Source organism: Cervus canadensis, chromosome 11 (assembly GCF_019320065.1).
Source record: "Cervus canadensis isolate Bull #8, Minnesota chromosome 11, ASM1932006v1, whole genome shotgun sequence".
NCBI lineage: Eukaryota > Metazoa > Chordata > Mammalia > Artiodactyla > Cervidae > Cervus > Cervus canadensis.
In genome coordinates, this window is record NC_057396.1 from 48,104,981 (window position 1) to 48,120,441 (window position 15,461).

The 15,461-nt window shown below is 42.3% G+C and overlaps 1 protein-coding gene across 4 annotated transcripts in view; it reads right to left on the reverse strand.

Annotated features, from left to right (window-relative positions):
• Positions 1-15,461, reverse strand: part of FAM168A (family with sequence similarity 168 member A) — a 210,569-nt gene that overhangs the window by 20,323 nt on the left and 174,785 nt on the right. For 2 of the 4 annotated variants that reach the window (XM_043482490.1, XM_043482489.1), the window contains 2 exons: positions 5,284-5,364; positions 204-230 (listed from right to left, as the gene is read on the reverse strand). In XM_043482490.1, coding sequence (XP_043338425.1) covers positions 204-230; positions 5,284-5,364 — 108 coding nt within the window. The remainder of the gene's footprint in view (positions 1-203; positions 231-5,283; positions 5,365-15,461) is intronic. The other 2 variants (XM_043482493.1, XM_043482492.1) reach the window with 1 other exon arrangement.

The window sequence follows — 15,461 nt, forward strand, 5'->3', positions numbered from 1 at the left end:
GGGACGGTTCATGTGTGTCTCCAACCCATGATTTTGCACCATCAGACATGTTCCTGCATGCTTTAGGAACTGCTGCTGAGCCACCTGGGGGAGCCCAAGCCTAGGGGATGGGATTTGGGGAGGAAAGGAGAGGGGATCTACTGTTGTTACGAGATAACACATTCATAGGCCATAATACAGATGAGGAAAAATAGCTTTCCTACCATAAGCTGAATGCAGGAACTGAAACTCTGTTGGATAGAAATGTTAGTTGAAATTACCACTAAGAATCTGTGCAAAGTAGTACATATTGCAGTTACAAAAACAGACTTTGTCTCAAAATAGCAGTTTCCCCCGGGCTACATAAGAAAACCATGAACACAGAGGGTACAAAGTACCTCCACCCTGGAGAGGGTGACAGACTTGCCATCCAGGAAAGCCCACTCACTGGGGAGGGGTACCCTTTGGATGCCACGACATCTTCCAGGCAGCTGACCCAGAGCTGCCTGGAAGTGCATACATCCAAGTTCCTGCTCTTTGCTTGTTTATGCTAAGAATAAATTTCAGTTCTCCCAAGCATTGCAGAGGGACTTCACACATGACAGAGGTGGTATGTGCTGGATAAAAAGCTAAAGGTTTAGGGACAAAACCACCATCTTTGGTCTCTGAAGAGCTCTCTATAAAGTGCTGGAGGGCTAGGACCAATGTAGGGGCACTTCATTCCCTAAAACCTCTGGGACAGTGTGCTGCTGTAGAAGGGGCACAGACTGTGGGCAGTCAGACTGGCTTTGAATCTGAGCTCCATTGCTCTTTAGCTGTGCAACTTTGCACAAGTAATTTTACCTCTCTGAGAAAAACTGGAGACAAGAAGCTCTAACTCACAGGACTGTAGGGAAAAAAAAAAAAAATTGTGACAAGACCTGCATGGTGCCTGGATCATGGCAGGTGTTCAGAAAACACAAATTCCTTCCCCTTCTCAGGTTCATCATATGCACAATGGGAATAATGTATCTACTCTAGAAGGCTGCTATGAAATCAAGTGCAACAACAGATGACAATGATTTATAAAGATTTTTTGTGAGGAGGTATTTCATTTTTATCTATGTTAGTTATTCTGTTTTTCCTTTTGCTTCATTTTCAAGTCAGATTACCGTTAATATGACACATCCTTTGGTCTCTAGATTCTGAAAACAAGTCTCTGTTGGCTACACCTCCTGCGGGGCCAAATTTAAAGATCTCTCAAGTCGTTAGAGCTTGGAAAAAAGCTCCAAGTACCCAAGCTGCTTTCAAAACCAATGAAGGAGTGAAACATTTCCTTGCATTCTGGACAGATGACATCGAAGGGTACTCAGTGCTGCTATAAATAGCTCTTTTTGAAGCAACTTCTTTGTTTCCTTGAAGAAACTGAGAGAAATTTCAACCTGAGAGCCTGACTCCTCTGCAGGCGTCTATCCTGCAGCATCTCTCAGCATCACAAATGGCAGCTCTGGCAGGAAGCTGAGAGCACCTACAGCATCTTCACTGTCCTTGAGTCAGCACCTCCACCGCAGTCAAGAGACCTGGAAACGCAGAGGCCAGCCTCCCACCGTACGCCACAGACTAGCTGTGTGCATACGTAACTCCAAAGACAAAAGGATCTGCCCAAGGTCACACCAGAATCAGTAGCAGAGTTAGTGCTACAACCCTGGTCTTCCAACTCCCAGTTTGGGGCTTTCTGACACAGCATGCTAATACCACCCTGTCTAGTGGACTGTGTGGGTTTCTGAGAAAATGGTTTGGTCAGAGCTTAGAAATATATAGATTTTTAAAAATGCAAAATTGGGGAAAATCAAGTTAGATGTGGGTTGATATTCTGTGTGCATTAAAATTAAAACTTAATCAGTACTTTATACATGCTAGGAGCTTTTCAATCTATCCATTCTCCCCCACCCCATCGCCCCAGTCTCAGGTTTTTTTCTATCTGCTCTCCCTCCCCTCTCTCACCTGACTGCTCTAACATCTCAATTTCTCTCTAGTCAACTGCAACTATAATGTGGTTAAGAGTGCCTGCGGATGTGGTGGCTGGATGCCTAGATTGGGATCTTTGGGCTAGTTCCATTAACTTCAAGTTTTAGTTTTCCCACTTAGAAAAATGGGAATAACAGTAATGACCTCAAAGGTCTGCTGTGATATAAAACAAGTTAATACCCATAAAGAGCTTAAAATAGCCCCTGACACATAAGAACCATTCAACAAATGTTAGCTATTTATTCCCTGTCCTTCTGCTTTCTTGGCAAACTAATCCTAAATCTATCATCAGAAGTTTGGAACATTATGAGCAAATATCCCAGGGCTGGGGGAGAGCCTTGAAAAACGCACAGTCTCCACCTCAGTTGCGCCTCCAATGTTACACGGCTGTGTTTCTGCTCAAATATCCTCTCCCACCTCTCACAGTGAGGCTCATCCCTTAACTCTCTGAGAACGCTCCCTCTCTCCTTGCTCACTTGTCTCAGCAAATCAAGATCAGGAGATAAGAACTCTGCACTTAGCACTGGGCAAGTTATTCTAAGCACACTCACCTGTGACCTTTCCTTTAGTCTGAGAGGAAGAGCTGCTCTTCCATGGGAGGCACCCCATTCCACTAGCTCCCCAAAACAAATGAGAGAATTGAGCTCTGGACTTCCCACACCACTACAGCCTCCTTGGAAGCCTGGCTCCATCTGACACACCTTCTTCTGTGTCTCAATGTCCTCTCCACTTGCTCCTTCTCATCAGTACTTATTTAATGCTCATTTCCGGAAAGAACAAAAACAAAACCCCTCATTTAACCCCATCTCCCCTTCTACTCAATCCTCCTCCATCCTCCTTTTGCTAGTAGCCAAGCCTCTTGTAACTGTAGGCTCCATCTGCCAAATCCACTCCTTTACTCCCAGCCTCCCCTCCCTGACCACTTCTGCAGAGGTCACTGATGGCCTCCTGACCCTGAAGATAATGCATCTCCTTCACCCTGGATCTTACCTAACCTTCTACACTACTCATCTCATTGTGTTTTAGACTCGGTAATTTACCAAGACAATTCACAGATTTCATAGCATTGAAATCATTTTTATACTGTAAGAGTAGTATCAAAACCACCAAAGTTTTTAAGTAAGATAGAACTTATCAAATTTGATTAAGTCTTTTATAAGAGAGAATTTCTGTAGTTTTCATTGCTTCTGCCTCCTAGTATATGTTTTTGGGGAAATATATATCTTATTGATTAAAGTGAGTATAGGATAAAATATCAGTGGTGAGATACCATTATAGATTTTTTTTTTAGCCTGTGTGTCACTACTCCCTTCACAAGCTTTTTGAGGGCAATGACTGCAGTTTCACAAATCTGAATCATCTATAGTGTCTTCCAGAGTGCCCTTAGCATAGCAATGGCCAAGTGGAATAATGTACCTATGTAAGCACTTTAGGGATTAACATCACTTATTTGCATAAAATAGTTCTTATCTGCCAAAAAAGAGCAGGGCTCATGATATGCATGTGCATGTGAGTATAATATGATCATGACATTATCCCTACTTTAAGAGGGGCAACTGAGGCTCAGAGGTCAGGAGACTTTAAGATTGCTAATCTAGGAAGTGACAGAGTCAGAACGCAAATCTAGGTCTTCTGACACAGCCCATGTTTGTCTCGTTTAAACACCCCGGAAGAAAGGGAACGCCAGTGGGGTGAGTACTGGATTGGCACAGAAAGCATGAGACCAAGAACCCTTTTCTACTGTTACTGTTGATTCATTGGGTAACATGGATAAAACACTGCTGCTCTCTGCATTTCCATTGTCAAGAGAAAGAACTGAACTGGAGGCTCTCTAAGGCCTTTTCAAGCTTTCTCACTTTAGAATAATAATTACTAAACATGAAAATGAGGGTATTATCATGACATTCAAGGACTTTCCAAATCCGGCCCTGGAACATCTGTAATCCATATTCTGGATTAATCTGTAATCCAGATTCTGTCCCACCCAAGAGCCTATGCTTCAATCATTCTCACTACTTTGATGTTCTTCAGCGTCATTCCTCCCATCTCCGTGCTTTTGCTCAGGCTCCAGTCCACCTAGAATGCCCAGCTTTTCCTTTGTATGTTTAAAAAGATGCCTCTCAGCAATAACAACAAAACCCAACCAACCAAAACAAACACACAAAAAAGAATGCCTCTTAACAACAAAAAAAACCCCTCCACCAACCAAACAAAAAAGAAAGTTTCTTACTTCTCTCTCAAGTATCCACTGCTAAGTTCTCTGTGAAGCCTTCCCCTACACTCTGAACCCCAAGCAGAGGTTGTTCCCTCCTTTGCTTCCTCTCCTCTTGTATGTATTCCTTTTACAATATTCATCACACCATACAGCCAGGAATTTGTTTACATGTCAGCTCCTAAATCAACTGTAAGCTACTTTAGGCAAAGATAATATCCTTCCTTTTATTCTGTTCTAGTGTGAAGGGCATTCAGCAATACTTGTTGAATAAATGAAGAGGAACTTACACAAAACCATCTACAACATTGAGGTAGGTAGCACATTTCTCAGAGGTGAGGTAACCTGTCTAAGGCCTCACAACTAGTGAGTTGAATAATCAGGATTTAAACCCAAGACTTACGAACTGCAGAGCCCACAATCTTTCTCCTGCCCCTTGAGTGTTAAAGCACCGGCTGAGAGAGGCTTCTGCCAGGGGGGAGGGGGACACGGGAGTTAACATCAGTGGTAAGACCTCTGCATTGCTCCCAAATTGAAACAAACTTCTTCAATACTTTCAAATCGGTTTCAGCTTCTAACCAAGGAGTGTTGGCCCTTTGTTATTTTTGAAAAACAAGTTCTTTGCTTCAGCTTGAAAACCAGCTCTTTATGTCTGGTGGCAAGTCTCTCACTCTCTTCCAGGTCCACATCCAGGAGTCTGCTGTGTGAGTGAGTGGGTGTCCAGTGTGTGTGAGCCTGTGTATGTCAATGGCAGCCTCAGGGGAAACGGAGCAAACACGGGTGTGGACATGAGGAGGGCAGAAAAGGTTCTGTGCGGAGGGTACATGTCTCAGATATTCTAGTAGAAGAGAGAGGAGTCACTGTAAGTTACTAAGAGAATAGAGGAAATTCTGTTCCCGCCCCAACCTGGAGGCTCAACTGCCCCAGTTCCCAGAGGGGACTCCCTGGACAATCAATCATGGACAAGCTGAGCCCAGAGCAATTAAAGACATGGAAAGGCCAGCAGGTATTTTGAGTTTATTTTTTTCCAAGTAGAGCCTCACCTCCCATCCCACTCATCACTACTGACTCCACTTTCTCCTTACCTGGAGCATAACTGGGGCTATTGGTGGGATACAGGCTGGGGTTGTAGGCAGGGGCCGCAGCTGGATAGGCTGTGGGGTAACCTATGAAAAGACAGAAGGAAAAAAAAAAAACCTTATTTAGTTGGGCAAGAAGAAAGATTTCTGAGGAAATGGAATCCAAGTCCCAGGCTTGGCCTTCAGCCTGTTCATGAGCCATTTCAGACTGTATATGTGACTGGTTTTAGCCTTCTGAGAAAAATAGAAAATAGATACATATTTTTCTATTTTTTAAAAGCAGTATAAGATACATATGTCTATATGCTCACTGTTAAAAAAAAACAAACAAACTGAAACACTATATAAGTATATGTGGTAAAAGGTGTAACTCTACTTTTACATTCCTGCCACAACACTACTCTCCTCCGCAGAGACAGTAACAATTTGGCATTTAAGTCTCCAGATAGTTTTCTATGCATTTTTATACACACATATTCAGTGGTGTGCTGGTAAATATTTAACAACTGGCCCAAGGAAACTGCAGTGAAGCCCTATTTTGTAGCACTTGCTGAGTTCCGTGCTGTAAAGACTCCCACCATGGCCGGTTTCAAGCCAGCAACATCATCAAATGAATAGTTGAGAAGAGATGCTCACAAGTGGCCCTAGAGAGCCACACAAGCCTGATCCAGTCCATCACTCATAGTATATATAGGGATTAAAATTTTTTCTATTGTGACAAGATATATGTAACAAAACTTGTGATTTGAACCATTTAAGTGTATAATTAAGTAGCATTCATTACATTCACATAACATGCACATAACATTCACAATGTTATACAACCATCCTATGTATTTCTAAAACTTTTTAACTAATCCGAACAGAACTCTACCTATTAAGCGATAATACTCCATTCCCTCTTCCCATAACCTGTATTAACCTTTAATCTACTTTCTGTCTCTATAAATTTGCCTAGTCTAGATATGTTATATACAGGGAATCAAATACTATTTATCCTTTTGTGTCTGGCTTCTTAACAGAATTAAGCTCATCCATGTTTTAGTATGTATCAGAACTTCAGTCCTTTTCATGGATAAGTAATATTCCACCATATGTACATATATATATATATATATATACATATATATATATATATATATATATATACACACCAACTTTGTTTTTCAATTCATTTGTTGGTGGACACTTGGATATTGTGAATATCTTTTGGATATTGTGAATAATGTCACAGACAAAGTAAGATTTCCAGAAAGACTTGAAGGAAATAGTTAACCAAGCAGATGGCTGAAGGAAGAGCATTTCAGATGAAGGAAATACTCAGCACAATGGCTCTAAGTTGGGGGTATATGATACGGGACATGTCTGAGGAACAGTGAAGAGGCCAGTGTAGCTGAAGTGGAACAAATGAGGAGGGAAGAAGCAGTAGATGAGTCAGATAAAAGGCTGGGCAGTTCACCTAGGGGCCTATAGGCCCTGTAAGGACTTCAAACTTTTACTCTGAGTGAAATGAGAAGCCATGACGGGATCTTGAGCAGAATAATAACATAATCTGACTTAGGCTTGAAAAACGTCACTCTGCTGTGTGGAAAACAGACCATAATGGGGGAAGAATAGAGAAGCCTAGAGACCAGTTAGGAGCTCCTATAAACTCCTTGCATGGATGACGGGGCTCAGATCAGGGAAACAGCAGCAGAAATGATGAGAAGTGACATGCTAAGAGACTTCACATACTTTGCACACACTGCTTTCTAGAAAGACTATCAATTTGTACTCACACTAGCAGTGTGTAAGTGCCTGTCTCACTGCTTGCTACAGTTTTTTTTAATGCTCATTGGTATTTTGACTGACAATGGAAAGCTGATTTTAAAAGTCAAAGATTAAATCCCTAAATCCCTAAAAGCTTCTTTGGGATTTGTAAATACTGAGCTTTAATAATGTATCTTTGTTAATATGCCTTTCCCTAAATCCTTTCCAACTCCAAAGAAAATTCATCTCTCTCTACTCCCCAATCATTTGCTGACTTCAGAGCCAAGGCAGCCAACTTGTTGTCACTTGATTAGTAATATGCTGCTGCTAAGTCGCTTCAGTCGTGTCCAACTCCGCGTGACCTCATAGACAGCAGCCCACCAGGATCCCCTGTCCCTGGGATTGTCCAGGCAAGAACACTGGAGTTGGTTGCCATTTCCTTCTCCAATACATGAAAGTGAAAAGTGAAAGTGAAGCCGCTCAGTCACGTCCTACTCTTAGCAACCCCATGGACTGCAGCCCACCAAGGCTCCTCCGTCCATGGGATTTTCCAGGCAAGGGTACTGGAGTGGGGTGCCATTGCCTTCTCCGAATTAGCAATATGGAGGTCTGCCAAAGTCAAGGGTTTAATCTAGAAAATAAAGTGATCTGGTCTCATGGCTGAAATCTGTATTCAGCTTCACGTGAGAGATGTCACAGCCAAGAGTAATGACACCCCTATTACATCATTTCAGATGTCTTTTACTTTTAGGGGCAATTATAGGATCTTCCTTCAGTGTTTCTAAGAATTTTTTTTTCCACTTGAATTTGACAGGTATCAAAGAACGGCAGCATTATAAAGACCTTCATTTTCTAGATGACATTCTCAGGCTGAGAGAAAGGCAGGGACTTAGGTTCACAGATTTGCAGAGATTAGAAGTAACTTCAAGGCCATTTGGTCTACCCTCACATTTGAGGCTACAGCTCCTCTACAACATATTCATGGCATCATTCATCTCTGCCCTTACATCTCTACTGACCACAAACTCTTTCATGAGACTCAGCACCCTCCTCCACTGTGAGACTGCTCTGATTGTCTGAAAGTGACTTATACTTCACTGAACTCTATCTGTATCTTCTATCCTATAGAAGAGAACAAATTTGAAGACACAGGCATCCCCAATTACAGAATTTATCACAGTGTACTTCAATGGTTTCTTTACATTCCCTGTCCTTCCCCCTTTCCTCAACCTGTTAAGTTTCTTGAAGGCATAGCTATGTCTTCTTTACCTGTATACAACAGCGCTTGATCAGGTCCTCTTTCCTACTCCTTGAGCAAACCACCACCTCCTCCCCTCAACCCAGACAGCAAGCATCCAAGCTCCTCAAACACAGGCTCAGTTCAGTTCAGTCGCTCAGTCATGTCTGACTCTTTGCAACCCCATGAACCGCAGCACGCCAGACCTCCCTGTCCATCACCAACTCCCGGAGTCCACCCAAACCCATGTCCATTGAGTCGGTGATGCCATTCAACCATCTCATCCTCTGTCATCCCCTTCTCCTCCTGCCCTCAATCTTTCCCAGCATCAGGGTCTTTTCAAATGAGTCAGCTCTTCGCATGAGGTGGCCAAAGTATTGGAGCTTCAGCTTCAACATCAGTCCTTCCAATGAACACCCAGGACTGATCTCCTTTAGGATGGACTGGTTGGATCTCCTTGCAGTCCAAGGGACTCTGAAGAGTCTTCTCCAACACCACAGTTCAAAAGCATCAATTCTTCAGCGGATGTTGGCAATTTGATCTCTGATTCCTCTGCCTTTTCTAAAGCCAGCTTGAACATCTGGAAGTTCATGGTTCACGTACTGCTGAAGCCTGGCTTGGAGAATTTTGAGCATTACTTTACTAGCGTGTGAGATGAGTGCAATTGTGTGGTAGTTTGAGCATTCTTCAGCATTGCCTTTCTTTGGAATTGGAATGAAAACTGACCTTTTCCAGTCCTGTGGCCACTGCTGAGTTTTCCAAATTTGCTGGCATATTGAGTGCAGCACTTTCACAGCATCATCTTTGAGGATTTGAAATAGCTTAACTGGAATTCCATCACATCCACTAGCTCTGTTCATAGTGATGCTTTCTAAGGCTCACTTGAATTCACATTCCAGGATGTCTGGCTCTAGGTGAGTGTGAGTGATCACACCGTCGTGATTATCTGGGTCATGAAGATCTCTTTTGTACAGTTCTTCTGTGTTTTCTTGCCACCTCTTCTTAATATCTTCTGCTTCTGTTAGGTCCATACCATTTCTGTCCTTTATTGAGCCCATCTTTGCGTGAAATGTTCCCTTGGTATCTCTAATTTTCTTGAAGAGATCTGCAGTCTTTCCCATTCTATTGTTTTCCTCTATTTCTTTGCACTGATCACTGAGGAAGGCTTTCTTATCTCTCCCTGCTCTTCTTTGGAACTCTGCATTCAAATGGGTATATCTTTCCTTTTCTCCTTTGCTTTTCGCTTCTCTTCTTTTCACAGCTATTTGTAAGGCCTCCTCAGACAGCCATTTTGCTTTTTTGTATTTCTTTTTCTTGAGGATGGTCTTGATTCCTGTCTCCTGTACAGTGTCACGAACCTCCATCCATAGTTCATCAGGCACTCTATCAGAATCTATTTCTCACTTCCACTGTATAGTCATAAGGGATTTGATTTAGGTCATATCTGAATGGTCTAGTGGTTTTCCCCACTTTCTTCAAACACAGGCTAGGGATGAATAGTCTGCGTGGCCAGTAGAGAATATCTCTTCCCCACCATCAACTTCCTCTGTCCAGAAAGAGTATCATAGGTAAGCTGGGCTTCCTCCCAACAATGTTCCTGGTTTTGTTTTACTCATTTTGTTTCCTTGTCCCTAACTCGTATTACTCATCCTACTGCCTCTTTTGATGCTGCTGGGATCTCTGGCGTCTAGCACATATAAGGCCTAGAATTTGTTGTGCTTTAGTTGTTAAATCATGTCTGACCATTGAGACTCCATGGATTGTAGCCCGTCAAGCTCCTCCAGGCAAGAATACTGGAGTGTGTTGCCATTTCCTTCTCCAGGGCATCTTTCCAACCCAGGGATCGAACCTGTGTCTCTTGACTCAGCGGATTCTTCACTGCTGAGCCACTGGGGACCGGATGCCATGACCCACCACTGGATGGACATCCAGTCCCATCACTTCATGGCAAATAGATGGGGAAACAATGGAAACAGTGAGAGACTTTATTTTGGGGGGCTCCAAAATCAATGCAGATGGTGACTGCAGCCATGAAATTAAAAGACGCTTGCTCCTTGGAAGAAAAGCTATGACCAACCTAGACAGCATATTCAAAAGCAGATACATTACTTTGCCAACAAAGGTCTGTCTAGTCAAAGCTAATGGTTTTTCCAGTAGTCATGTATGGATGTGAGAGTTGGACTATAAAGAAAGCTGAGCGTCGAAGAATTGATGCTTTTGAACTGTGGTGTTGGAGAAGACTCTTGAGAGTCCCTTGGACTGCAAGGAGATCCAACCAGTCCATCCTAAAGGAAATCAGTCCTGAAGACCCTGATGCCAGAAAAGATTGAAGGCAGAAGGAGAAGGGGACAACAGAGGATGAGATGGTTGGATGGCATCACTGACTTGATGGACATGAGTTTGAGCAAGCTCTGGGGGTTGGTGATGGACAGGGAAGCCTGGCATGCTATAGTCCATGGGGTCACAAAGAGTTGGACACAACTGAGTGACTGAACTGAACTGAGCCATCTGGGAAGCCCCAAGGCAGAGAGTAGGAACTCAATAAAGATATTACTTAGGGGTTGTATTTTGAAGCTATGAAAGGTTTAAAAACAAAACAAAATCAAGAGGATTCCTGGCCTTGAAAACGTCACCAAGTAATGAAGGAGAAAAATAGATAAGTGGACAGTTGGAATGCACCCTGAAAAGTGCCTGACAAGGCTGTCAAGTGAGAAGAGAAGGGGCCTTCAATAACCATTTATTTATTACCTGTTGTCTGCCAGGGATTATACTGGGTACTAGGTGTCCCTTGATGTAGACAAAAAAAAGGGGAGGGAGAACATTCCAGGCAGAAGGATGAAGGGTAGCATTTGGGGACATCCATAAGAAGCTTGGCTTGTTCCCTCCCTGGATCTAAGAAGCAGGACTGATAGGTTAACCACACCTGAAAGCTAGGTTGCGTTTTAGAGCTTGATCTCATCATTTTTTCTTCTTGTGAGTATATCTCCCTTTATGGTCATTGGCCCTAACATATCTTTTCATTTTTATGTTCACTACCTACGCTTAAGTTTCATACAGCTAGACTGGACTTCTCTCCTGAACGCCTGACTCATATAGTATTTAACTGCTTACTCAACATCTCCACTTGGATGTTTGCTAGACATCAAGTTTATATGGCAGAGTGGCTAAGAGTATGGTCTCTGGAGCTACATCTAAGCTTAGGTTTGAACTCCAGGAACATCACTAATTATTTGTGTGACCTTGGGCCATTTGCTGTGCTTTAGTTTTCCCATTTATAAAATTAGACTAATAATATTATTTACCTAATAGGTTGGTATAAGTATTAAATTAGTAAGACCTCAAAGTGCTAGGAGCCAGGCAAACAGTTAAGAGTTCAAAAACTTAGAAATTATTATTTAAAATTATGATTCAAAATTAAATACTTACTTTCTATCTTCTAAATATTTACTTTCTACCTTCCAAATCTGTTCTCTAAGCTTTTTCTCCACACCAGTAAAAGATAATTCATTCTTCTAGTTCCTCAGGTCAAAAATCTTACAGCCATCTTTGACTCTACTTTTTTCTCCTATTCACATCTAATTCATTTTCAGTGCCACCTTCAGAAAATATTCAAAATCTGACCATATCTTGTTACTTATATACTTTCCATTCTAGTCCAAGTCATCATTATTTCTTAACCTAGATGATTGCAATAGCTTCTTAACTGGTCTCTCTGCTTCTTTGTTGCCATGCAGTCTGTTTCCCACAGCAACCAGAACAACCCCTTAAAACGTTAAATGAGATCACAACACTCCTCTCTTTAAACCCCACATAGCTTCCCATGACAACCACAAAAAAATCCTTTCAGTGACCCACCTGAACTTCGGTTACCTCTTAACTTCCTCTCCTACTACTTGAAAGTGAAAGTCACTCAGTCGTTTCTGACTCTTTGCAACCCCATGGACTATACAGTCCAGGGAATCCTCCAGGCCAAAATATTGGCGTGGGTAGCCCTTCCCTTCTCCAGGGGATCTTCCCAACCCAGGGATCAAAGGCAGGTCTCCCACATTGCAGGCAGATTCTTTACCAGCTGAGCCACCAGGGAAGCCCAAGAATACTGGAGTGGGTAGCCTATCCCTTCTCCAGCAGATCTTCCCAACCCAGGAATCAAACTGGGATCTCCTGTATTGCAGGGATTCTTTACCAGCTGAGCTTTCAGGAAAGCCCTACTACTTGCCTCCATGGTAATCTACTCCAGCCACAATGGCCTCAGCGCTATTCTTTAAATGTGTCAACCATTTCCCCACTTCAGAACCTTCACCCTTCCCCTTTCCTCCTTTCTGGAATTCTGTTCAAAGGTCATCATACATTCTTTCTAAAACAGTACCTTCAACTTTCATTACTTTCTGTGCTTCTTATCCTGCTTTGTTTTCCTTCACAGAGGTTAACAACCTGACATACTATATGTTTACCTACTTACAGGAGACTGCTCAACTTCTGTCACTACAATGTAAGCTTCAGGACATAGCAACACTTGTTAGGTTGCAATTATTCCCTGCTGAAGTCTTCTCAGCACACTCCCAAGACTCTGGACAGGCTCTGCTCCACCCAAGTGAGCAGAGTGCATTCCAAGTCCCAGTTCCCCAAGACTGCCTGGATCTGCTGAAGTGCATGGTGATACAACATGGATGTTTCATCTACCACTCAGACAAAATATACTTTAACACATGCTATGGAATTAAAAGACTCTTACTCTTGGAAGAAAAGTTATGACCAACCTAGACAGCATATTAAAAAGCAGAGACTTTACTTTGCCAACAAAGGTCCGTCTAGTCAAGGCTATGGTTTTTCCAGTGGTCATGTATGGATGTGAGAGTTGGACTGTGAAGAAAGCTGAGTGCCAAAAAATTAATGCTTTTGGAAGGCAGCTATGCTCACCACTATACCACCAATGCAAATTAATGCTTTTGAACTGTGGTGTTGGAGAAGACTCTTGAGAGTCCCTTGGACTGCAAGGAGATCCAACCAGTCCATCCTAAAGGAGATCAGTCCTGGGTGTTCATTGGAAGGACTGATGCTGAAGCTGAAACTCCAGTACTGTGGCCACCTCATGCGTAGAGTTGACTCACTGGAAAAGACCCTGATGCTGGGAGGGATTGGGGGCAGAAGGAGAAGGGGACGACAGAAGATGAGATGGCTGGATGGCATCACCGACTTGATGGACATGAGTTTGAGTAAACTCTGGGAGTTGGTGATGGACAGGAAGGCCTGGTGTGCTGCGATTCATGAGGTCGCAAAGAATTGGACATGACTGAGCGACTGAACTGAACTGAACTGATGTCACTCAAGTCTCAAAACAACACTAACGTTATTTCCCCCATGTTGTAGATAAGGAAATCAAGGTTCACAGAGGTAAAGTGATTTTTTGGCTAAGATTATTTAGTAAATCAGTGGTGAGTGAGTCAAAGTCGCTCAGTCGCGTCCGACTCTTTGTGACCCTATGGACACTACAGTCCATGGAATTCTCCAGGCCAGAATACTGGAGTGGGTAGCCTTTCCCTTCTCCAGGGGATCTTCCCAACCCAGTGATCAAACCCAGGTCTCTTGCATTACAGGCAGATTATTTAGCAGCTGAGCCACAAGAGAAGCCCAAATCAGTGGTGGGAACTGGCTTTTTCCACACCTACCAAATAACTAGGACTTTCTCCTTGGAAACAAGTATGCCCCTCCTGTATTTATATTTTTTGAAGGTCAAGAGTGATGAGAATAACTGGCCACAAATAAGCTTTTCTCTCTTGTACCTCAAAAGCTTCAGTAGTGATCAAGTTTCCTGGGATTCTGAGGTGTACATTTTAATTGCTTTATAGATGTTAATACAATCTATCCCTTTTACTGTTACTAGAATTAGGACTGAAGAAATATAAAGCTATTTTTTGATTAATACGGAAATTAGAAATTACTTTCAAGAGGAATCATTTCTGAAATGATTTGATCTTTAGGAAGTACAAATAGCAGTGTATCAAAAAGCTAGTAGAAGACTAACTCCTTGGGTCAGGAAGACAAAGAGGATTTTGTCGCTGTGAGCAGGGGGGACACTTATGCAATGAAGACACTCCAGGTCTGAAGCTCACAAATAAAATAAAAAAAACTGTACCTCCCACCCCAGGGGTAACCAAAAAACCAAATAAGCAACACAACCAAACAATAAAAACAAACAAAAACTTCAAACACTTTAATTCTCTCAAAATGAGAAAGAAGAAGGCAAAAGGAAGGATATATTTTGAATTTGTAGTATGTTCTGAGCACTGTATCAGGCACTTCTTTATCTGATTTAATTTTTACCCTAACTTTATGAAATATATTATTAGTCTCATTTTATAGATGAGGATATTGAAGCTTAGATTTATCTCACACAACTAGTAAAAAGAGAGTGGCTACAGAACTGGGCTGGCTGAATGAGACAAAGTCCACTCTACCAACCTCTCTCAAAACACGAGTCTGCTTTGCGTAAACCTCTGGATTTGGCTGCTATTTTCTTCGCCAACATTCGTATTTCAGGTTCAAAACCTGAGAAAACAGGAAATTACTCAGGAGAATTGCTTTGATCAAAGATGGTTCAGGTTGTTTTTTTTTAAAAGCTATTCTGTTCCCACTCGGTGTCCTAATATAGACCATGCTCACATTACTGAAAAGCATCACACGAGCACTGAATTACAGAGTTAGAAGAGAGATTAGAGGTGACTGAGTCCAATTTGCCATCCAGCACTGGAATATCTTCAATAGTGGCCCACATGGCTGGTCACACAGCCTATGCCAGCACACCTTCTAATGATGGTGTATTCAGAACCTCTTCAGGCAGTCAAAGCTTCTTCTGAAGAGCTCTGGAAGCTAAGAAATTTCTTTACTTTGCACTAAAAATCAACCTTGGAAGGAATCTAACCCTGAACAGCTTCCAAACTACAGGTCCTAGTTCCACCCTCACAGAACATGTCTGTTTCCCCTGCTCCAGCACAACAATCCACAGATATGATATCAGTCATTCTTCCAGAATTTTTTCTTGTTCAAATCCAGACTCAATTCTTTCAACTCTTCCCTGTCCTGACCACCCATCTTTGGCCAGACTTCCCAATTTAAAAACCACCTTCCCTTAAAATAATTTCATCTTCTTCCTGCCTTGATCACTCTTTTTTTCCCTTAAAAAAAAAAAACTGAATTGACA